The sequence below is a fragment of the Sturnus vulgaris genome, chromosome 5, assembly GCF_052056855.1.
Source record: "Sturnus vulgaris isolate bStuVul1 chromosome 5, bStuVul1.hap1, whole genome shotgun sequence".
NCBI classification, from domain to species: domain Eukaryota; kingdom Metazoa; phylum Chordata; class Aves; order Passeriformes; family Sturnidae; genus Sturnus; species Sturnus vulgaris.
Window position 1 is genome coordinate 9,683,841 of NC_142247.1, and position 25,645 is coordinate 9,709,485.

At 37.7% G+C, this 25,645-nt stretch overlaps 1 protein-coding gene across 1 annotated transcript in view; it reads right to left on the reverse strand.

The window, feature by feature from the left end:
- ANO2 (anoctamin 2) overlaps positions 1 to 25,645 on the reverse strand; it is a 149,050-nt gene that overhangs the window by 88,710 nt on the left and 34,695 nt on the right. The window contains exons 6-12 of the mRNA XM_088166051.1: positions 24,823 to 24,974; positions 23,634 to 23,688; positions 23,062 to 23,110; positions 20,114 to 20,169; positions 19,825 to 19,866; positions 16,969 to 17,033; positions 2,308 to 2,442 (exon numbers count right to left, since the gene is read on the reverse strand). Coding sequence (XP_088022177.1) covers positions 2,308 to 2,442; positions 16,969 to 17,033; positions 19,825 to 19,866; positions 20,114 to 20,169; positions 23,062 to 23,110; positions 23,634 to 23,688; positions 24,823 to 24,974 — 554 coding nt within the window. The remainder of the gene's footprint in view (positions 1 to 2,307; positions 2,443 to 16,968; positions 17,034 to 19,824; positions 19,867 to 20,113; positions 20,170 to 23,061; positions 23,111 to 23,633; positions 23,689 to 24,822; positions 24,975 to 25,645) is intronic.

Sequence of the window (25,645 nt, forward strand, 5' to 3'; positions counted from 1 at the left end):
AGCTCAGAAACTATGGATGGGCAGTCGTGATATCAAGCAGCACATCACGGTTATTACATGCTCTCTGCATTATATGTGGCCTGCACTTGCAGAGAACAGGAGCTGTGTCTTTCCTCAAGGTTCATTGTCATGGACAGTAATTTTTTAAATCCTTATAGACACCTTACCAACAGGAAAATGATGCAATACTCAACCAGACTGATAACTGCACTGTATTAGTGAGTTAAGGAAGACAACATCACTGAAGACTGAGGTGAACCACACTAAAAAACTGAAATTCAAACACAAAAGTGGTGCTTGCACCTCTGCAGTCAGCTACATGATTTGATACAGATCAGATTTAAATCACTGAAAAGAAACACTGAAGTGGTCACAAAGGAAATTCAGTGCTGCTGTCAAAACACATTTTTTTATATGGTGGCACAAAAAGATGAGAGAAAAGATTTCTTACAGATTTTAAGATCTTGGCAGTAATGTTATTTTGATTCTTGGTCTTATTTGCTATGTATGTATTCGATTTCTAAAAATCTTTGAAAAAAACATTATCAGTATCACTTTAACAGGCCAAACACTTCTTGTCAGGGCTGAGAATGCTTTCAGTATTTTCCATAAAGTTTGGATGTGAAAGCCTTTCATACCTGCACAGTCTCACATAGGTGATCTGAGTAATGCAAAGCTCAAATGTCCTTGCCAGGATCATGAGCTGAGAGTTGCCCCAATGTTTCACTGATAGCTGGTACTTGGTGATTACGATTGTTTCTCTACGGATCATCCTGAAATAGGTTTTTCCTTACAACTTCAACTGGAAAAAAGAAGACTATTGAAGCTCTATTATGAATATGTTTATATTATATGGCTTGAACAGTATGCAGCTGTATCCAGCTCTCATGTTGTTACAGTAATTCTCTATGTCAAAAGGCAGCAGAGGGTGCTGCAGATACATCTCAGCCATAAATCTCACTAGAGCTTAAATGCTAGCACAAGCTTTCACCCTGACAAGCACCAAGATTTATTCAAATCAAGCTAAGAATACAGACCCTGCCTCAGATGAGGTGCTGTTCATCATTTACCTATCAGTAACCTTGTCCTACTGCAGTGATTTTAAAAGCTGACAGTTCAGGGACTCTCATGAGTGTGATTAGCATACAAGTACTGTCTCCAGCAGAAGTCAGACACAGATGACACAGAGGAATTAATTTTCTGAGAAGCAGACATTAACATCACGGTGTCACTTTGGCAGTTTTTGTGTAGTATATTCCCCTCAGGATACACAGAACTCAACATTATTTTCTGTCTAGAAGGGGAATACTGGGACGACCAAATACAGAATCATAGAATGGGTTGAGTCAGAAGGGACCTCCAAGATCATCCTGTCCCACCCCCTGCCATGGGCAGGGACACCTTCCACTAGCCCAGGTTGCTCAGAGCCCCATCCAGCCTGGCCTGGAACACTGCCAGGGATGGGGCAGCCACAGCTTCTCTGGGAAACCTGTGCCAGGGCCTCAGCACCCTCACAGGGAACAATTTCTTCCCAATATCCAATCTAACCCTGCTCTGTGTCAGTGTGAAGCCATTGCCCCTTGTCCTGTCACTCCAGGCCCTTGTCAAGAGTCTCTCTCCATCTTTCCTGTGGCTCCCTTCAGGCACTGGAAGGCCACAGTGAGGTCACCCCAAAGCCTTCTCCTCTCCAGGCTGAACAATCCCAATTCCCTGAGCCTTTCCTCCCAGCAGAGCTGCTCCATCCCTCTGATCCCTTGGTGTCCCTGCTCTGTCCTGGCTCCAGCAGCTCCCTGTCCTTGCTGTGCTGGCCCAGGGCTGGAGGAGCTCTGCAGGTGGGGCTGAGCAGAGAGGGGCACAGGGGCAGAATTACATCTCTTGATCTGCTGGCATTTGCTAAATCTTGTAACTATTGCTTGTCTCACTTGTACAAATGGTCTGATTTTTTAAATGAGAATAAAGTGTTCCAAGAGTCATAGACAGTGTTTGCATTCATTTCAGTGAGCTTTACATAATGACTTTCTGAATGAGCAGTGAGCTATGTGCACTCATAAAAAGCAAATTAATATCTTAGAAAATGAACTAAATACAGTGGACTCACTACACATTCCTGTTTCAGGAGGTAAGACGCTGACCAGCCAAATAAATGTGTGCCCTTCAAATACCTGTTCAATGCCTCTGTGCTTAGAATGCTTGCAGGGTTGGTAATGATACATCACTGCTCTTCAGATAAGCTAAAATCAGTTATTCTCACTACAGATTAAGAAAAAGCACAGTCTCATAATTTTCATGGATCACAGATAAGCTTACCTAGGAATGTCACTTTCAATGGTTATACATCCATATAGAAATACAATAATCCCAACTACTGAAGATGGAATGAGGAATTCCGTGTATAAACCCAGCCATGCAAAATAAAGTCCTATCTTTTCTCCAAAATACTTCCTGAAAAAGAGAAAAAAAAATAAGAAAAAGCATATGCCAAGGGTATCATTTTCAAATGTGTTTTACAGCTACTAAACAATCATAGAAAGTTAAAATACAAATTATGAAGGGCATGAATGAAAGCCCTGAGGATCTTGAAGACAATAGGAACAAATTAAGGGAATGATTTTGGCATTTAGAAGTTTGGGCTTCTCTGTTCTGAGAAATTAAAGACAGTCCTGGATCATTCTCCTGAGCTGAAATTAAGCAGGTATCATTGCAATACATAATATGTGTTCAGAGAAGACTGTGGTCTTTGCATCTCTTAAAAGAAGTCAGTGAAATAGAAGGAAACATTGGAAAATACTTGGCTTCTCAGAGGAGCACATCAATTTTTGCCTCTGTAGTGCTCCTGGATTCAGTTAGGGATAGTCACAGAAATGACATCTATGGGACCATACTGACAACATCCTCTAATATCTTAAAAGATGACTAATCTGGAACTAATGCTAAAGGAGGAAAGTTTACTTGTGCACTTAGCACTGGCTTTTCAGAAAGAATACTTTTGTCAGGTTAACAGCCCCTGGACAGCTGGTTAGAAAAAACAGTGTCTGCTGTGAGGAACAGCCCACTGCAGATGTTGATAAATAAGTGGTAGAACTCAGCCCAGCATCTTCATGAATCACACTGCAAGAAGTAAACTAAGCATGGATGAACCTCACTGATCATTCCAAAGTACAGTTAGGAGTGATTACAAATATGGAAAAACCCAAAAAGCTTCACAGAACTCAAGAATTCACTAAAACTTAGATAAAAACCGACAAGGTTAAAAGCATTTCACAAGCCCTAGAAGAAGATGGAGCAGTGTTGGACAGAAAGCAGCTACACAGAGAGCACTCAGGACATGACATGGAGTGTGAGTCAGTGAGACATTTACACTTTGATAGCAGCAAAAATTAAAATAAATCATGATATCATCTCGAAAGACAAGACTTGCTCCTCATAAAGTTTGAGCATGATCCCAGTTTGAGATTTACTCTGATCCCATTTACCTTAGCAAAGTTTTATCCAAGTTAAGCACCCCAGATTTAAACCATTCTTACTGAAAATGATTAAACGAGATTTTTGGAGGCCCAAACTGAAATTTTCTACTCCATAAGTTGGGTCTAAGGGCCAGACTGCTCGTGGCACAGGAGAGACAGGGCAGGAGTGTAACTATGGCAGAGAGCCAGGGGACAAGACAAGCCCCCACAGTCACTTCCAGCTCAGACGAAATGGATAAGGGAAGCAAAAGTGAGAGATTTTTATTACTACAGATCCTGCTGTTGTTCTCACACCATCACAGCTACAGCTAACTCCACACTTCCAGGCTCTCCCATGGAAAACTGGCAGTGCAATCCTGCCTGTTTCAGTTTTGCCTTCCATGAGTGCCTCTATTTTCTCATGTCTAAATAAACTTGCTTATACTTGAGAAAGGATGCATGCAATCTGAAAGGGGAAAGCAAAACAAGAGCATTTTGGGGTGACACACAGACAAAGTTATCTTCAGCATGAGGGGATGCCATCCAGAAGCTGGGAAATTTCAGGAATCTTCTAGAAAAGGAATACAACCCGTATACCTGACGTTGGAAAGTATTCTAAGCCACAAACTGTGTGAAGTATCAATCAGCACAAGTGAAATCATCACAGCGTGGCTTGAATGGCAATAACTTCAGCTTTGAATCACCTTGGGCCGATGGATTTGAAGAGAATACAAGAAAATATAGCATTATATGATATAGCATATTTTATGAAATAATAAATATAAATATTTGTGTTGCAAATACAAACCATATACTGTGGGACTGCCCTCTGACCTGGCACATGCCAGATAATTTTGGAGGCAATTATAAGAAGAAGCTTTCCTTTGTTTTCATATTTGAAAGTAAATATATATTTATTTAACATTTGAAAATAAATATATATTTTTAATATACCTGTTTGTTAATATGCTATGTTGTTAATACAGCTTGTTTAATACACACGTTTTAATACACTTTTTTAAATCTGAAATGAAAGAATAAATTCTTGATTGAAATAAAGAATTAACCAGAAGCCCTACAGCTTTTCTTCAAGCTTCCTGTATGAGTCAACAAACAGCAGCTATGGTGTTGGAACAGCACAGGATAGAGGGAAACTCCATTTGCTCTCAAGTTTCTTTCTGACTGGGGAATGACAACCTTAAATTGGACACTAAAGCAGGAAAATGAGGACCAGAGAGAGATGATTCTATCTTCTTACTGCTTCCTTCTTTTAGAGATGGGCAATGAGCTAGTAAAGTGTTTCAGATAGGTCAGAGCAGGCACCAAAAAAATTGTCCACAATCTAAGATGTTCTAAACTCTCTGTTCTTTTGACAAAGGGCCACAAATTAGCACAGAAAGACCTCAAATGCCAGCAGCACTAAAGAGTAGCTGATCAGGGTCAGGGAAGTCGAAGTTTATGGCTTGAGAGGCTTCGCCTCAAATTTTTAAGCCTTCCAGTGATTAATGTGATCTGTAACCTATAAAGTGAAGGGTTGCTATTTGTATCCATGCCAAAAGAAAGTGACAAGAGTTCAACAATGTCCTGGCAGTATGGAAAAAAAGCAGTTGCCAAGAAGGAAACTGCACTGTGTTTTGTGGCTTAACTGTTTTGAAAAAAGAAAATAATTAAGATGCTGTGCCCAAGCTCAGTCCACCAATGTGCCAGAAAGTGAAATAATCTAAGGAGAGGCAATGACAGAGCTTGGAAACACAATGAACAATTTAGATATGAGCTTATTAAGTCAGAAAATAGAAATGGAACAGGAAATAGACATGTCTTTTCTTTGACACATCCCAAGAACTCTTCTCTGGTTCCTCTGAATAGGAGTCAAGGCTCTGCAAACACCTGTGACCCCCTGTACCAACTTCTACTGCAGCTGCTGCTGGATTCAGTAGTGGATGAACAGAGGGGGGGAAAATGTGTGCTTCAAGGGTAGAGGAAGATGCAAGTCAAGGAAAAGTATTTTTACAAGTTTTTATATATTTACACCAAGAACTTGGCATGTTCTCTCATTTACATTGGGATAAAACCAGTCTAACTTTATTATCCTACAGGAATTATCCATGATTTATGCTGGCATGGCAAAAGAGAGAATTTAGACCAGTCTTGCCCTACCTCAGTAGCTAATTCACATCTGCCTCACATATATCCAGGCAAAGCTAAGACTAATCCTTTCCAAAGTGTGCTGCTCATGGATACTGCAGAATGTCACAAAAAAGTGTGTCCCCGGCATTGTGTGAGCTTTATTTCTGCATAAGGGAAATGCTCCTTTATACACACATATTCCATGGAGGCAGGGGTTATTCCCTAAATAAAGGACAAATGGCTTTGATAAAGAATGTGTACTGCTCCTATCAGGAGTAGCACACAAGGATTTTGTTCTGTGTGTTGATATATCATAAGGTGAAATTTTGTGCATTTCATTTTAGAAGTCTCTATAAAGGCTGGTTAAATGGCCACCTACCACATACTGAGTTCTCTTGAACAAGAATCATGTCTTTAAGGAAAGATTTGGTCAAATTACCCATAACTCCTGAACAAGCTGCTCTTCCAGCAGATTATCAGAAACATCATTACAAAACTCCCAGCAGCAGCAGCAACATCCACCTGTAGAAAGTGTATTCCCTCCCAGAATTAGAAGTGTTGAGAAGGCCACAGCAGAAATGTTGGCTTGGTTCCCTCTGCTTCGCCCATATAACACTTAAACCAGACATCTGCAATGCACTTTGGTCTGTCTGGTTGCAAAACCAACATCAGAAAGAACAACTGATTATTAAACCCTCTGTTTGCACGTTGGTCACAGTGCTCCCGTGCCAAGTTGTGCAATTTATAAATAGACTAAGGTTTGGAGAAGGGAAGAGAGAGAGAGAGAGAAGGAAAAAAACCCTTCAGTTTTGACTCTGTGAAAACAAGTGTGGGTACCTGGAATGTGAATGAAGTGTGTGGTGCGTGACACACGCTGGAAAGAACTCTGGAGACACTCAGGAACAAAGCTAAAAAAGCGAGGAAAAGGCGCTTGTGGACACTGAGTCACCTAACTGGGAAATCTGCACAGAACTCTTCAGTTTTTAAATTTCCATACCCCACTCTAGGCCAGCTGTCACTTCAAATTTCCATTTCATTCCACCACCCCTTTGGTGGAGGAGTCGTTTAGACACAATAATTTCTCTGCAAATCAACACTGATTTACAGCTGCCTCTTGGGTAGGTTTCCCCTGCGCAGATGGTAAACCAAGTCACAAGTATTACTAATTCCTTCAAAATAAACTCATTTGCACAGTTTGGGAATTAAATTCTGGAGTTTCTGCTGTTGAGGAGAAGGAAAAGCAGTTTAGTTTCATGTCAGAATATCTTTACTGCCAGGGCTAGTTTAAAACTTTTTTTACCCATCCAGGTGCACATTCCGTCCCTGACCCACAGCAACAGTCCCCAGGAACACATTTTATTCTTCCAGGGCTTTTGCAACCAGAAGAAAATCTACCATTATGCTGCAGGTAGAACTGTAATTACCCTTAGAAAGTGAGAAGCAATTTCTAGCACGTGGTAAGTTCAGAAAACAGATAATCCTTTTTTTCTGAGATATTAGTTCCCAACATTGGAAGTTTCCTTCTGAATACTGCAGACCTCTTTCAGAAAGACTGCTGGAGTATAGGGAAATCCCCAGTCACTACAAGATGATCACGAGCATTGCTGAATACCTCAAGATTTCACTCCAGGTAGAGCTGCCTATGTCCAAACTTTTCTGGATTTGCAATTCTCTCTTCACTTGAAAATTTTCTCAGGGCAAGATTCAAGCATTTATTACAACCATCTGGGACACCTGGGTGGAATTACTGCTCAGCAGCAGCACTGAGGCTGCTGTGCATCCAGAGATCTTGGAGATTTCCACCATGGTTGTGCCTGACAGCACATATTCCATCCAGGCAGTCTCAAGAAGGAACATATCAGGGCTAAATCCAGATACACAGAGAGTGCACCAAATGGAGCAACATGGAAGCCAAGAAAAGATCCTGGCAGAAGACAATCCCCCTTGGAACAACATGCCAAGAGACTGAAAAAGTTTTTTTATTAAAATTTTAAGAGAGGGGAAAAATAACAACTACAGAACCTCAGATAAATTGCAATGCATCTGAGATGGAGGTAGGAAAGAAAATGTCCTTTAGAAAGGACAGCTGGTTCTGCATACAGAAAGCAGAGAGAGGAGACTTTGTCCAAGGTCTTTTTTTCCCTATACTGGGCATAATAATCAGGAATGTCAAGTAGAGAGTGATTAAAAGTGTGTTTTTGAATAGAGTTTAGAACCTGATCCTTTTCCCCTGAAAAGAGAAAGAAGAAATGTCCCACCAGAGCCATTTAATCAAGCCCTTTTCATTAAAGTTCTTGTTTGAAAACATAACCTAACAAATACTTGCTGTGTCCTCCAATGGTACTTAAGTTTGGAGTCAAACTTGCCTAAATTACAGATACATTTCTCTTTCAAGGCACTGTGGAATTTCAGTTGTGATTCCTTATAGGAGAAAAAAAATCCACTGTCAAAATATTGCAACTCCATGGAGAACAGAAATTGAGAATTTTACTTAGAGGTAGAGCTATGTTTTTCCCTATTTTTTTTAGCTCTTAAGACAAATTACTCTTCAGCAGAGTAACAGGGAGAAGTTGATGTGTGTGGAGGAAGGGGATATTCAAGTTGTCAAATTCTAGTTGATTAAAAAAACATGGGAAAATATTAATAATAATTATTAATAATAATGACTATTATCGTAATCATTATCGTTATTAATAACAATAGTCAGGATTTGTGTATTAGATGCAATTTAAAATAGCAAAAGGCCAAACCTTATCCTGAAAATAAATAAAACTAGGACAAGCCATTCTCTGAGCCTCACAGATTCAGGAACCTTATGCTTCCATTCCAAGAAATTGTCAGAATACAGCTGGAAGCACATAGCTTGTGGTGATGGATTATAAACTGAAAAAAAGCCTTTGTTTACTGACTGTAGGAGAAAGCACAATAGAAGCATAATAAGTAGACATGTAATGTGACTGAGACAGAAATTAAGGCTGACAACTGCCAAATGGATAAGTAAACAACACAATGCTGGGTAGTCAGAAGCACTGTAATTGCATTCTCCTCTCTGTTCTGGGACAATATAAAACTTCAGAACAGGTTTGAAAGGATTAAGTGCCTGATTATTCTGTTGATGTTTCCTGTCATGTGCTTAGTGTAAAGAAGTTCTGAATGTCCCTGAGCCTGCAGAAGCCACAGCACACCTTGCTCAGGGAAGGCATTTTCAGCAGGAGTGCTTTGCCTGTCACATCCAAGAATTCATGCATAGGACAACCCATGGACACTCTGCCTCTCCTCACCTTTCTTTAAGTCATTCTTTATTTAGCTTTTTTTTTTTTTTAATGTCAGTAACCTTCCCAACCTGGAAAATTAAAAATCCATGTCTACCTGAGGCTAATTCAAAGCTAAGGGAAGTCAATCAGAGCTTACCTGTGAGGAAGGAAGTTTCATTTTATCAAAAACTCTCAAAAGAGCACCAAGTGACATTCTATATAAGAAGCAATTCATTCAGTTATACAGATAACATTTTCTCTACAATAAATAAATACAAATAAGGAGTAAGCTATTTAATATGAATCAGATTTTCTTTTTGGATTTTCTTTTAGGAAAGGAGTTACTTTGACTTTTTCTTCCTATTTTTTAATACCTATTACAACTTGCTTTTCTGCCTTTTTGTACTTGAACAAATGTGAGGTCATTGACATCTCATCACTTCCCTAATCTCCAGTTTCCACAAGATAATTTGCATGATTTTATTCATCTCATTTAGCAAGAGTTTGAACCTCAAACACTGGCATCTTTTCCTAAATATCTTTCATTTATAATAACTAATATTTCATGAGAGCCTTCTTGCTTTTCAAGTTAATATAGCTAACCCTTACTGCAGAGCCTGAATTCATTTGATGTATTTATTTTAGTAAGTAGGTCCTTGTTAGCGCTTGCACAGTGTTCCTGCTGTCAGATAGACACCATCTGGTGGCTAATAAACAGATGTATCATTTCCAATTAAAAACAAGTATAAAAAATTTTCTTTCAGTCACCTTGGTGGAAGGGGGTTGGGTCAGGGAATACTGAAGCAAACTGGACATCCATAAGTCCACAGGCGCTGACAGGATGCACTCGCAAGGGCTGAGGGAGCTGGCAGATGTCTTTGCCAAGCAGCTCTTGATCATCTTTGATCGATGGTGGCAACTGGGAAAAGTGCCCAAAAGCTGGGGGAAATGTCATTCCTATTTTCAAGACGGGCAAGAAGAAGGATCTTTGGAACTACAGGCTAAATATACCTGGCTCTCATTTGTGCCCATCACCTCTTGTCACAGGACACAGCTGAGAAGAGCCTGGCTCCATCCTTTTCTTACTCCCTGCTCAATATGGCATAAAAACCTCAATTTTTCTGCTCTCTGTACTGGCTGTAGAAGTTCACAGATTTGCCATATTGAAAGCTGTCCTTAAGCTTGTCTTTTCTGGGCATAATTTTCATGTGGTGCCCAGTTCTTGATCTCTTCCCTTGTGATCCTGGTTTTGTCCAACGTTACAGACAAGTCCTAATCTAACTTATGGACAGAGAGGATCCTCATACAAAACATCTTACTATGGGGGAATACCTTTAAACCAGAAATGGGTTGGTCTTGATCCTTGGTCAGCACTCAGGAGCCAGAAAAGAATTTTCTCTCAGCCCACCAAGCCACAGCCAGAACCTTCTACAGAGATTAAGACATTAAGAGCAGCTCTACAAGAAAGATAAGCAGACCTGTAGCCACCTAAATGCAGCAGCTGTTTTCTACTCCCTGCAGTTCCCAGCCACATGCACCTCTAGATGCCTACAAATATCCACATACAGGTAAATATTTAAATGTGCATGGCTTCTGTTTCCAAAAGTGGTCTCTCACCTCTGTCTTTTTTTTCCTCCAGTTTGAAAGAACAAACTTCCATTTCCTATCAAAATACATTGATGTCACCTCCAAAGACATCTTTTGGATGGGACCTGTCAGTCATGTCCATTCAAAAATATAATTTTCTGGCTGTGAAATTTAGGCATCATTCAGGCACTATTGAACTTAGCCTGAGACAGTTCTTAACACAAAGAAAACTGAATTCTAGCTGCCCACAAAATTCCACAGTCCAAGGGGGAGACCCTAGGAAGTTGTGCTGCAACCTCAATCATCAGAAACTTGACTTTGCACAAGTCGTGATCTAGACATGCACATTTTCTGCTGGATTTAGCTTTTGAAAATCCCACTGCAGGAGGAAGGAATTCGGGTAGTAATGAGGATCCTAGTGCTCAGACCGTAATCTGAAGCCTGGGAATTATGTTTATCAGAAAGCAGGGATCTGCTTTTCCTCACCACTACAATCCAAGCCTACTGGTTTAAAATTCCATCTCTCATACAAGCAACAATAAATAAGACCAAGCCTTTGCCAAAAGAGACAGAAAGAAGCACTTCCTACAGGACTGGCAAAGTCTGTGAAGTGCAGAGTTGTAAGTAAATCATCTCACTCCAGTCACAGGCTTGCATCCAGCAGAATAATTCAACACAAATTCCTTGGTGATTTATGCACCACGAGCAAAACCCCTCTGCTTTGCAATAAACAATGGCTGGATCACTTGGGTAAGGTCTGTGATGAGAAGTTCCAGTGAGGGGAGGGAAAACTCCTTACAACTCAGCTCAAAAGTGCTGCCCTAGCATCAAACTCCTAAAATGCAGAAGACCATTTTCATGGATGTACAGCATGACAATAAAGGCCACTCATAAATAAACTGGGGTTGGGGGGGTAATGAGATAATGGAAAAGAGATATAATGATGGGGGAAATGCTCATTTTTCACCAGCTCAGACTCTGCTCCAGAGTCCCACCTGCTTCTGACCCCCTCCAGGAAGCTCTCTGCTGTAAAACCTGGCAGGAAGGACATCAAGAATGGATACTGGCACAGCACTTCCCCCTGCACCTAGAGCTTTAGCCATGATGAACTGTAAGCTGGACGTATTGCATGTTGGGTAGGAATCTTCACTGTACAATTCTTGGAACTATAAAAAGATGTTGGCCTCAAAGTGCAATAGGGTTACAGCAGAAGATCTGCTCAGTTTGTTGCCTCAGGCATGTGTTTGGCAGAGCTTTGGAAAGGAGCTGAATGGACAAGTGCCAAAGTCACTGGTAGAGCTCATGGGCATTTTTCTACTTAGTGCTGTGTTTGCTCGATTACTACACTTTCCCAGGCTTAAAGCTGTTTTCTCTTTTTCCTAGCACAGAATTCTTTGCAGACAGCCTCAGCATCTCTGTGAACGTTGAAGATTTGCCTGCTAAAGATAGTCAGGGAAGAATTGCAGGGACACAGTGCAACAGAGAGTCATTCAATCCCTGTGAGATAACCAGATGCTGCAAGGGAGTTTCTGCCAAAGTGGTTCCATTTCAAAAATAAAAGAAATAAAGAAAGAAAGGAAAAGAAAAAAAGGATATTTGGTGAGATTAATTCACAGTAATAACAGAAGAGGGAAGCAGAGGAATTAAAGCATACAAGAGAATGTCCACTTTGAGGATCAATAACCTCAAGGTTAGTATAAGCAGTGACTGAACATTTCCTCTGGGAATGGGCATTGCAGACTTTGTTTTCAAGTCCTGAGAATTCTAGACAGTATGTGGATCAAAAAAGAGATGAAGATGTGATTACAAATCAGGGTGGTGAACAAAGAAATCAGTTGTTCAGGGATTAGACAGGATAGAAGGGCTCAGTTGGGGCAAGCTGTACCACAAATTGATCTTAACTACATTTCTGCAAAGCAAGAAACTACCTAAAGACAATAAAAACAACATTTTAACAGAACTCACTGTTCTTATTTTATCTCTCTTTTAAAACTACCCTAAGTTGGGTAAGCAGATACATCCAGGTTTGGGGTTTTTTTGGTGAAGATTGATGAAAGAAGCAAAAGGTCAAAAGGCAGATCAATATTGACAATTTGGGTGCCTGATTGCTTACATCAAGAACCGTAAGACACTCAAAGAGAAGGCAAGTTTCCAGAGCTGAGACAGTCAAACTTTGGATCACAGGTCTGTCACTGCTTTAGAAACTGCCAGAAGCAAGCTCCAGGCTTTAAAAACACATGGCAGGAACACGGGAGGACTGGGGATGCTCAGTCAAGAGCAGGTTCAACATGGGTACACCACAATGAAAGGCCAGAATTCATTACACACAGAGGTGAAGCAATTTTCCATACTAAAGGAAAACACAGTTAAAGATAGGAAGGAGGGAATATATTAACTGGACAGTTCGATTAACAGAAACTCCCGAGTTTTGATTTATGTTCTATACTCTATAAATAATATTTTAGTTAACACGCTTTCCTACCTGCTCCTGCAAAAAGAGTTATTGTATACATAGTCTCAGTCTTTACATGTCTTCCCAGTTTCAGGCTTTACAGCAAGAGGCATTTGGAACTTTGATTGCAATCATGCTATACATAATGTAGCCTTTTAGCTACTAAGAAATTTGGTGAAGTTCTAGAAATGGGAAATCGAAATTAAAATATGAAAAAACATTAGAAAATTAGTTGGGGCCTTAAAGAAGCAGTAATATTAAAATAAGCTCCACCATAATTAGAAATGAGCCAACTCTGCTTGATTTTCCTGGAGTGAGGTAGTCTTATGTTAATAGATCAAGTGATAAAAAGGTGACCTCCTCTCTACAAGGATGGTCTGCTCCTGGAATTTCAGTTCCTACATGGCTTTCCAGCTGCAGGTGCTTCAAGATGCCCTTTAAGAGGAAAATGTGCCAGTTTTCCATGAGTTAAGGTTTTGTCTCAGAAGGAAAACCACCTCTTTCTGACATTGTAACCTCAGATTGCTCCCTTCATCTGTCATTTAGAACCCCTAGGTGATAAATGTTGCATTACAACGAGAAATAAAATTTATTATAAATTTCTACTGCACTTCTTACACTTGTGTGTATTTTCTTGACTTGCTATAAGTCATCAGAGGTATACTGCTAAAAGACAAAAAAGAAAAAACAATTACTGTAAATAAGATCAAGGAACACTTGGTCTAAAGAGGGGGGAAAATTTCTTGAAAGCAGTGCAGTGTTGGAAGAGCTGAAGCTGTGTGAGCTCCATCCCAGGATATTTCGAAATGCATAAGCAATTTGATCTGGATTTCAAAAGCAGATCTGTTTTGAGCAGAGAGAAGGTCTAAGGACAACCTATTAATTCTAAAATCATGTTGTTAAAACTTTGATTAATATTCAATAGCATGTAAAAATATAAAACCTGCTTTCTTTATGCAAGGTCATAGAACTCTTAGGGAGCATCCTCCCTGTCTCTGGATCAAGAGTAGTATCACTGCAGAACTTGCTAAAAACTGAGTTTGAACTCATCTTCATCTGAGAAAAGAAAATCATCAAAAATAGAAGAAAATCACTAAGACACAGATGTTTTAATATCATTTTTTATATTACAGTGCAAAGATTGAGAAGAACTACTGTTGATAAGTACATTCCTACAAAAAAAGTCACACAAGAGAAACTCCTCTCTAGTGAAAATCAATACTTAAATTAGGATGACAGAAAAGGTGTATTACAGCAGACAGACCTCCAGAGCTCTGCACATTCTAAAACTGCAACTTTCATTTTCTACTTTTTAATATTTCCCTTAGGTCTTCCTGAGATCACTGAGGTCCAGTAATTGTCATTCATTTTCAGTACTTTAAGATATCTGTTAGCAAATCATTCACGATTTCTATCTCAAATAACTGTTTATAATCCTCTTCATGTCAGTTAAAAAGAAACAAAAAAAATGAAATTCATATTTAGACATTCATGAAATAAAGCACTGCATCAGGCAGACTGTGTTTCAAATAATGTGTTTTTATATCTGGATGTGCACTGAGAGATGAGGTGTTGTAACATCTTACAAATCAAACTTCAATTCACACTGTATTACTTGCACATATATTTCCTTCAAGTCTTTAACTGAAATTGTTCTGCTGTGGAATAGAAATATGTTACACACACTGTGTCTTTATTTTGTGAAACCTTCCTTACTCGCAGCTGCATTTCTTTTACAAAAAAAATATTGTTTTTCTTGTAGCTCAAAGCAGTCCATAAAGCCAGAGAAGGATATTTTTACAGATTAAGAGACAGGAGTGAATGGAATTGTTGGTGAATGTTATAATGGTCCTTTATTTCCTTTTGTTATTAAGAACTTTAAAATTTTCCAATACTGACTATACAGCAAAATTCCCTGAGGATTCGAGACGTTAGAAGAGAATCCCCATTCTGTAACAAGAGTGAGCATAACAAATATGTGGTTTCTGTCCGTGGTGTGCAGTCAACTGGGAACTGACAGCAACTGTGTGGTCAGAAGGAAGGTGTTGAGGCACCAGGAATAACCCATAGTAATTCTACAGTGCCACATCTAATCTTCCAGCATAGACACTTGAGTTAAAGAATGACTTTCAGTTTGCAATCCTACTAAACAAGAGTGAAAGAGTGATAGTTAAATATATGTTGCAAGCTGTATTTAAAAATTACTAGTGTACTTCAACAGAGTTGATGTGTTTTCAAACAGGCAGGACGGGCTTTGAGTAAGAAGAAAGAGAAATGCTGCTTCATCTCTCCACCAAAACCTGAATTTAAACTTAGGTTACACCAGGGAAAAAAAAAAAGAGAAAAAAGAAAAACATAAATTGAGTATAATCTAAGCAATCTAAGAAAGGACAGTCATAGTAAATTACCAAAAAGCACAAAGTGACTGATGTCTGCCAAGGGAATAAGTATCCACATCAAGGCTGAGCTCAGATACCCCCATAGCACAAAAGTGAAGAAATCCACTTCACCAGCAGAAAGAGAGGGGTGGCCATTCTCCAGGTACATCTACGCTAAAGCTCTAACATTACCCAGGAAATAAAAACCACATTTATTTTAGTGGTAACAGTCAAACTTGCAGTCAAGCAAAATATGGAAGATAAAAGCAAGAAAAGTCATCTCTGAGAACAGACAATCAATTGCACATGTCTGGTGTTCTTTTTGTTTCTCACAGAAGTTTAAACCACAGGATTTCTATGAAATCATATCAGCACAGTGAAACATCATAATGGAGACAGAAAAATACAAATGAAGATGGAGTGTAAGCAGATGTACCTCTATTTTTAACTCAGCTGAGCTGTCAGGTCTGCTAAAACTTGGGAATTCCTCTAGCCAGTCACAAATTAGTTTAGCACTTGTAATATTTACTAACCACACAGCAGGTGTTGTAATCTCATTCAGAGTTTACCTGTTCCATACAGGAGCTTGGCCCAGAGTAACTGCCATACAAAAAGTACATAAATTTTGCACAAAACTTTTGAAGCAAAAAAAGAGGAAATTGCAAAGCCTTGCAGAACTTCAGTAGAGTTTGATGGTCTCACTTCCACTTGCCAGTTTGCATTATCTTGCTCCCAATAAGGAGCAATTCTGCTCACATTAATAGTGCTTAACTCTTGGAAAAACTATGTACAGTATTTCAGCTTTAGCTCAAAATGTAACATAATATTTTACAAAGCTTATTGATTATCCATATCACTAACAGCAGCTTTTGCAGGCAATCATATAAGAGCAGATCATATAATAAAAAATGGTTGGAGTTTGATTATTCAAAAAACAAATGGTAACTAATGCCTTCTTTCTTATATATACAAATTATTTTAAAACAAAATATTGATGTTTTTTTCCTATTTCTTAATATCCTAGTTCATTTCTTTCCAGATAGACATCTTAGAATATTTCTAGTCAGCAGTTTACTCAAATTTTTTTTCTTTAATCAGTATTTATAGTACCAACAAAATACAATACTACAAAAATTGTTTTGTTTTGGCTTTCTTTTAGTTATTGTGGGAAATCCTTAAAAATCATGACTGGTTTGTTTTGTCTTATTTTAAAGCCAACTTCTTTATGTTTGTAAAGAAAAAATTTATAAATATACAATAAAACCCCCACTGGGAACACATATGGATGTGTTCAGATGAATAAAACTTGTAAAACCAGGAGTAAAAAAATCAAATCAATCTCAAAACTGTCAAATACTTTCACACTGATTCATGATGTGAACACCAGCTTCTGATTATTCACCAGATTTTGTGACCATACCCTCCAATAAAAATTCACCAATGTAAAGAGCAATTCCTCTCCTTTGAACAAATCAATACCTAAAAAAACCCAAAAATTGAAATATTACATTCTTCCAGGAATAAGCACTATACTAAAGCATAGGTAATAAATGTTGAATGTACTTTTGTTATAGTAAATTATCATCAGAGCCACAAAAAAAGCAGTGGGGACATTATTTTCAATGTTATGATCAATCCAAGATTTTATTTGCTGAAGTAAGTGGAAATGAATTAATTGCATCACCTCAGAACCAGGTCCCCTCATGTTTTACACAACCCCACATTACCTTATGAGATCAATAGGCTGAAACTTGTAAAACACTCCATATCTTGCCCATTCTTGATACAGCAACTAAAGAAAGAAAAAAATAATAATAAACTGAAAACTAACCTGAAACAAGTTATCCCTTCCATTTTCACAAACCCCTTCTAAGAGTTAAAAATATTTGCTGCACTCCTGGGGCTGCTAAACCCAGTAGAGCCCATAGAAAAGGCACTTTGTCCCCGTGCTGGGGACATCACAAAGGCCATGTCTGCTCTTGGCTGTGCAGATCCACCCAAAGCTTACAGAGAGCTCAAGGGAAGGATCAGATTCTACACAAACTTCTTGCAGCAGGAGGAATCCAGCTGGAATAGGAGCAGGGATAAAAGGAAACCTTGCAGGACCTGAGGTAGATGGACCACAACACACTCAACTGCAACAGGCAAAGAATTTGGGATGATCTTGCTTATTCCCTCTTTCGTTCCCATGATTTATGTGACACCACTGAAGAGGATTGTCCTGGCTGCCATATTGATATTTTCATAGGAATATTTGTTCTTGCTTGTTCAAAATCACTCCTTGCCATTACCCCCCAGCATTATTTATTTCCATAAATAATCATACTAATAAATGCATTCACTCAAATATACAAAAGAAGAAAGTTAAAACTATTACATTCCTAAAACTCCCCAAAAGCTGCTTTGAACACTGCTACATAGTAGATTTTGAAGAGCAAAAAGAAAGTTCTGTCTAAAATCACATTCCATCTAGGAACAGGTACTTTCTGTAAATTTACAGGAATGTTCTAATCTGCTCCTAATAGTAGGGATGCTGCTCTAGTGCATGACAACAGTGGATTTCCCAGGTGGGATACAAAGCTCTCATGGATTTTTTTAATGTCAAACATACAGACAGCAATGAAGGGTTACAAGTTTCCAGTGGGCCAGAAGCTTCAAGACTAAACCAGTGTTTATACTCATGGTGAGTTATCATTCTGCTGCCCAATACCTTTCTTAAAAAGAGTTTCTTGGGGTTTTTTTTAGAGCAGAAATCACACTGAAACTGGGAAATTCCTTTACTTTTAGGTAAAATTGAAACCCTCTCAGGTTTTCATAGTGGATTTCTAGTTCTCATTGGATGGGACAAAGTGCTGTGTCACTGTGCATTTTGTCCAAGGAAATCCTGAAGAAGGTTGATAAGGATTAACCTTTTATGTTATAAACTGATACATAAACCTTAATTACTTCTGCTGCTCTATTGGCATAAGTACCCCATAAGGACTCAGTTCATTTTTGAGGCTTTTACAAGAGAAAGTTGAATTTGAAGATACAGATAAGTTAAAGTGGGCAAAATAAAAGGGGGTAGAAGGGGGAAAAAAAAAAGCTCAAAAATGCCCTCCTTTCTTTTAAACCTGATCAGGGTTCTTCAGGAAATTAAACACTGAGACTATTAGATTCAGATAGAAAACAGATGATGTTATGCATAGGAATACTACAGAAGATTCAAGGCCTAGGCAGCAGGGACATATGTGAATAATCAATGAAGTATTTCTGGAAAGAAGCCTTTATGTTTTTAATACTTAACACTTCATAACTGAGCCTAATAGGCAGAATAAAAAGAGGGCAGCACAAAATACAACTAGTAGGGGAATATTTTTCCAGACCTGGTCCTTCTAGGCCCTCTTCCCCCCATTCCACAGTACCCAATCTTCCTCCATTGACAAATGTTCGTTCAGGTTTTTTCTCTAAAATTTTTGCTTTCCAAGTCAGTAATCTGTGGAGCTACCTCTCAAAAAAATTCTGCAAGTCCAGGGCAGACAATTCCTTTATGAACAAAAAGTTCAAAGAAACAGACAGGAACTAAAAAGTTTCTTTTATAGTTTGTTCTCTAGCTTTGTTTTGCTTACCAAGGTTCATACACTAAATTAAATTGTATGTGGCACATGAAGACATCTAGTGGCTGAATGGGAACATTATTTACCAAAAACTACAAAGATTATGTTTTCAAATTTTACTAATTCAGCATTGGAGAAATCAGATTTATTTGTATGACCTCCATTTGTACGAACTCAATCTTCACAGTATAGTAAATATTAGACGTTTCCAAATATTCCCTTTTTCTTCATTTTTCCCTCTTCCCCTTTCTCTCCCTACTAATTTCCCTCTGCATTTCCTATCCTATTATTTGCATATCAAGGAAAATAAAATTAGCAAACATTAGAGAACTATATAAAAATAACCTTAATAGATTACTTATTAATATTATTAGTAGATTTATACTTATTGCTAGCTATAAATCTAAATAAATTATTTAATAGTCCTTAAATGTTTTTTCTCATTTCTAAAAGTAAGCATATATATTAAACACAGTTTGAATTCACACTGTTTCTCTTGAGGACTGATCTGTTTCCGAATGTCTTTTGATAGCTAGAAACTTTATTTACAAAATAATTGGAAACAGATTTTTAGAAATTGCATGCATTTTAGTTGAATGCACAATCAAATGAGAAGTACGAATATGTTTTAGTAACCACTGTTCTCTAGGAGCATTTGGTTAGGAGAATAAAATTATTATATGAGTTATTTAACAACTTTAGCTTCCTGTCAGGTTGAAAATCTTGTCTTTATGCAGAGGGTAAATGGAAGCATTTAAAGACGTAAATTTCAAATTAAATTAACAGACATATTTCATAAGAAGATATTACAAAAATCTTGCAAAAATATTTTTATCTGCAGAAATAGAGGAAATATGCAATTCAAAAAACTTATACATTTGTTAAAACATCTGCTTTTTCGTACAATGGTTAATGCTTTACAATAAGATTTAGAACATAATTTATTACATTAAATATAATATTAAATAAATTTTGTATGTATTTTACCTTTCTTTCATTCATGTCATCATTTTGGCCTTCATATTCACCCTGGAGAAAGAAAATAATTTAATGACTGCTATAAAAGCAGAAAAAACTAAAGTTTGGTTACCTGTTCTTACATTGTTGATTTTACTTTTAGGTCACAACTAGAAATGTACTTGTATAAGAATTTTCATATTAGAACCACACTTAGAAGAGATTTTCAATGTCACAGACAGCAAATAATAATGTCTATGAATGGATGTCTCCTGAGTGACACCAGCAGACAAATGGATTTTCAATAGTGCATACGTACATCATGAAGTGGGTAGGCTGCATCATAAACATTGTTTGCTATTAACGTGCCAATGCCTAAAAGAAAAAGAAAAATTCGGGTGGTCAACAATTGAAGGGAAAATGTTTTTACAGATTTAATTTCATGACATTCCAGAGGGGACAGTGCTGTGTAATAGACAATATTCAGAATGAGAATAGAGCAACATAGGAGTTACTGGCTGTGGAAAACGTTTTTCAGAGAAACTCTTTTCCATAAAGTGCTTTTTTCTCAGTGAACAGCACAGTGCAGACTCTTCTGATCACTTTCTCACCTTGATGGCACAAAGCCCCGTGGCTGAGGAGTAAAACATCCAGAAGTCCTTCTTGAATCTTTACAATGGTCAGAGCCATGGATCCCCTCTGGCCAACAATTAAAAACAACCCCCACAAAAATCTCCCATAGAAATTTGTGGTTGTGAAATTATAGAATGGTTTGGGTTGGCAGGGACCTTAAAGATCATCCAGTTCCCACTCCCTGCCATGGGCAGGGACACCTTCCACTGTCCCAGGCTCCTCAGAACCCCATCCAACCCAGCCTTGGGCACTTCCAGGGAGTTTAGTTTAGCAAGGGAATTCCCAGCAGTGACTGCAGCACCTGTAGACAGACACAAGATCCCTACTGGCTCTCAAGACCTGCAACTCTTACAGCAATTTCATCTTCAGTCTCTGGAGGTGAAAACAACTGTTCCATAAAAAAGCAACCAAAGATGAGTAATTTCTAATAATTAATGTATTATATGTATATATATATATATATATAAATTTATTCCAGGCCTCTCTGCTTTCAATGCCCAGAAAAAAAAGTAACCAGCTATCATATCTTTCACGATGAAAAACATTCCATATTCAAATTATACATTGTATTGAAATATTTGGGGAAAACTTTCTGGTCAGAGATACTAGATACACAGTACCAATAAATGTCTCCCTTGATATAAAGACAAGTACAACTACATGCATTCATACAATCAAGAAATTATATTTGGATAGTGTCAAGCCTGCTCCTGAAAACATTCAGTGTTTGGAAGTTCACAGTGGTTCAGAGTTCTGCTAGAAGAAACAAAGCGTTCCTTGTATAATATAGGAGCAGAACCAGATTCATCCTTACACAAATATTAAAAAAACCCATAAGCAAATGTATTTGAAGTGTTGTTATTTTCATAAAACAGGTTTATAAAACCAAAGAGTGCCATAAGCACTTCCAACAGCACTGTCCTGCCTCTTGTGCAAAATAAGCAATGAAGTCCAATGATTAAAAAAAATTTAAAAGTTGTTTCAAAACATCTTTTAAGCCTCTCCTGATGAGTGGGTTTAAGCTTAAGACCAGTGAGATGGGAAAGCCTTGGTGACATATGAAACAGAGGTCTTTTGGGTGAGGATCTCAGAAGACCAAAGGAATAAGTGAATTTAGGTCAAACATGATACACAATCCTGTTTTGTCTATGGACCAGAAAGGTGGAAAGGATGGGAATGTTAAAACAGTTATTTCATGTTGAAGGAGTTCTTGAGCTGACCTGAGCTTGAAGTGGATCAGGCTGTATTTTCATGCTAGAGTTAAAAAATTCCCAAAAAGTTATTACTAGGCCTTTGATCTCTAATGATGGCTTTGATTCCACTATAAACCAGAATAAGCTATTAAAGTAAAAAAATCTTAAGAGGCAAATATCTCCATTGGCAAAATGCTCTATTCCTTCCTACTCTATCCTTGAGCTTCTCTCCAGTTTTCCCCCCAGCAAATTCCAAAGTCTCCAGGAGAGTTCCCAGCATCACAGAAAAATAAGGCATCATTCCCCTCTATTGCCCCACTTGAGACTTTTGAGCAGATCAAAATATAGAACAACACTGAGTAAACAGTTCAAAAAGCAGAACCTGACAAATGATGTTTTAGAAATTGAGAATGCCTGACATTTTTTAAATCATAATTTCTTTTTTTTTTTTTTTAAGGAATCAGTGTGGTAGTTATAAATTTAAAAATCTGTACTTGGAAAAAGCAAGTGGTTTTGGTTGAAAAAGAAAAAGCATTTTGTGTGGCTTTCATTTTGCTATGGTTTTCATGTAATTTTTTTTAAAAAATTGTATCTCCTGTTCAAGAAAACCTAAATTAATGTATTTTCCTGCACCAAAAAGGTGTTATTGGAGCTTCCCTGCCCAAAATCACACCAAGACTGGGCAGAATCTAGCTGCAGCACATTATTTGGCAGGAATGTTAGCCTTGGACATTGTGATCTGTCCATAGGTGGTCGAGCTTACAGAAAGATTTCCAGAAAATATGTCAGACAGGGAGCACCATCACTGCTTTTCCACTAGGGACATGCGTGCCATGATCTCACAATGGGTGAGAGAAAAGAGTAGAGAAAAGAGAATATGCACACCTGTATAAATTCTGAATCTCAAGAAAATGAAATAAGTTCTGAATCTCAAGCTCCAAATATTTCACCATTATCCCAAAAGTATCTTCAAAACAGTCATATTTAAGTCATATATTTCATTAGGCAGCTCAGGGAGGTAATTTTTAAAGCTGAAGCAATAAAAATAACCTGGAAAGGTGAATTATTCAATTGAAATGGCAAGAAAAATACAGTCCTGCAAGAAATAATACAACATATTGCAGTTGACGTCTGAATTTTCCAAAGCAGATCATACAGTAATCAAATCCAATTTTATAACAATTCATGAAATGTGAGTTATGTGCCAGATGCTGCACCTGTAGAAATGAAAATCCAGCTCCCATTACCATCCAAATATGGACTAGAAATTCTGATTTTATGCCTCAGGAAAAAAAAAACATTTAGTTCAATCTCTAATTTTTTTTCTTTTGTCAAAATATGCCAGCATATTTTGTGTCTTGCTAGAAAAATCAATATTCTCTGAGATACCTAAACAATTCCTTTCAAAAGAACACCTCTAATTCTCTTCCCTCCACCTTACCCATGCTGCTTCTGGCCTTTGTAGATGTGCGCTTCAAAATTTCCCTCACCTGCAAAAAAGAACAGTGGGATAACACACAAATCCTCTTTTAGCATAAATTTTATCATCCAATTAGCATTAAAACAAAGTTCTAAAATAGATGGCTTCTGTTTGTTTGCACAAATGTTTAAATCATTTAGCAGATTTTATTAATGGATTATCTGCCCTAACATTTGTGGGCTAAATCCTGCTGTGTCATGTCCTTATAGAAGTGTTTCAATTATAAGGACTACATGGAAGGAAATCTAGGTAAAGATTAGGAGCAGGGCTGAAAAGAGCTTTGAACAATGAGGAGGAGTCAGTAGCTTCCCTGCAGAGCATTGCCCTCTCCTGAACCACTGTGCAGTCCCAGAAAAGAATTCCTTACATACACATATGTCAGGAATTAGTGTTCTGCAAGAACACACAAATGCATAAACTAATGCAATTAACAAAGTTGAAACAAAAACAATCCCTGTAAATCCCATTTTAAATCCACTAGCAAATCCTACTTAGCACAAAAAGACAAGGATATGTTATTTTTATTAACTTACAATTCGGCTGCGAGTTGCATTGTCAAAAAAAGTGTCTTTGTCTTTGATGTTATACCTAAAACATTGAGGAAAAAGAAAACCAGCTCTGTTTTAAGACATGGAAGCAACAAGTAAGACAACATGTAAGATTCTAATGTAGAAGTCACTCAGAAACCTCAGCTAACCAGAAAAACAGATGTTTAAAGGGAATATAGATGGCATAGTACAGTATAATAGAATGTGCTGTTTAAGACCCAGTCAGTCAGAGCTCTACCAGGATTGCACTGATGGTGGGCATAAAAATGCAAAATGATTAGCTAATATAAAATTCCTTTTGGACAAGAAAAACCTCTTTATTGTTTACAAAAGGCGACCTTTTAATATTTGTCTTATCCCCTCAACACTGTAACATGCTGAGGTTATGTTATTAGGTTTCAACCAGCCTGATGGAGATTTTCATTATTCTTTTCCTGGCCACTAAACAGTCAGCATTTCACTCGATTTCAAATAACCATTCCACTGGAATTATGCTTTCCCTTAAACCTCAAAATCATCATATGTGAAATTAGCTTCCCAGTTTATTCTCCTCCATCAATTTGACTCGTATTCAGAATTAATTAAAATTGTCAGAGGGCAATAAATGAAATGGTGGGTCACTGTATTTATTACTGAATTTTATTTATTGGATATAAATACAAGGAGACAACCCAGAGGAAAAAAAAGAGTGTTTCATGTCAAACTGGGCCCAGAAATATTATTCTGAGTGAAAGGGCAGGTGTCAAGAATTCCTTATCTGCATATTATTAGCTGAGCTTTAATTGCTACAATAAATCTATCAAGATGGAAAATACCACCATATTTCTACTAGCTCTTGCTTTTTTCAAAACAGGCAGCAATATCCTTAACCAAATAATCAGGAATTTGGTGAGAGGATTTCTGTGTTTCAAGTTAAACATATGGAAATTTTGTTTGATTCACTGCTTCCAGTGGCATATCCTGCAGAAAGAAGTACAACACTGGCAGAAAGTCTCTGCAGTTTAGATTTCTGTTAATCAACTGAAAATCTGACAGTTTTGGATATTTCCTCAGAATTTTCAAATATGCTTGATGAATTTCTGAATTTTAACTGAAATGTGGGGAAAAGAAATTGCAACACTAAAACAATACATTCCAGCTTTCTTCGTTGTCCATCACATTTACAAGTACTCACAAATATATCTTCTCTCTGGAAAACGGGTAGGACAAGGTTTTCATCTTGGTATTTTCTTGTTGTGGCACCTGGGGTTGCAGAGGTTCAGTCAATTTGCACCATATTTCATTTAATGTTTTGAGTATTCCCTTTTCTTCTGTGATTTCATACATCTGAGGAAATAAAACTCAACATTAGCATGTCCCTTCCAAAATTACACTAAAATGAAGAAAGGGAAAAAGAAAAGAATTTGCTGTACACGTGTTTAAACCTGCAATTAAAGTAAGTGTCTTCTCTGAAGACATATTCCCATATAAGTGTAAGCACTTGAATCCATATGGGTTGCAGTTCCAAAAAATTCTTGTCCCTCACAAGCTGCTTCCAGAAAAAAAAAAAAAAAAAAAAACAAAAAAAAAAAAAAAAAAAAAACAAAAAAAAAAAAAAAAAAAAACAAAAAACCTCAGTGCACAATTGCTAATAAAGAAATAAGAAAATAGTAAGTTCTTCACCCAGATTTCCAGGTACCTGCTCATCTCACAGTTAAATCACCTGTCCAGAAAGATGCTCTGAGGGATAATATTAAAAACTTTACTAAAATCCAGGGGAAAAAAGTTACATTTACTGCCTTGCTCTCATCCACTAGGCAGGGAACCTTATAGTAGAAGGATATATAATTAGTTAGCCAGAACTTTCCTTTTGTGAAACCTTATTGTCTGTGTCTGAGGAATGCTTTGTCCTTCAACTGCCTTTTAGTTGCAGGTGGTTTGACTTTCTCCATAATTATTACACGTCCTGAGGTTGGAATATTAGGGGTGTCATTTCCTGGCTCTTCCCTCTTGTAAAT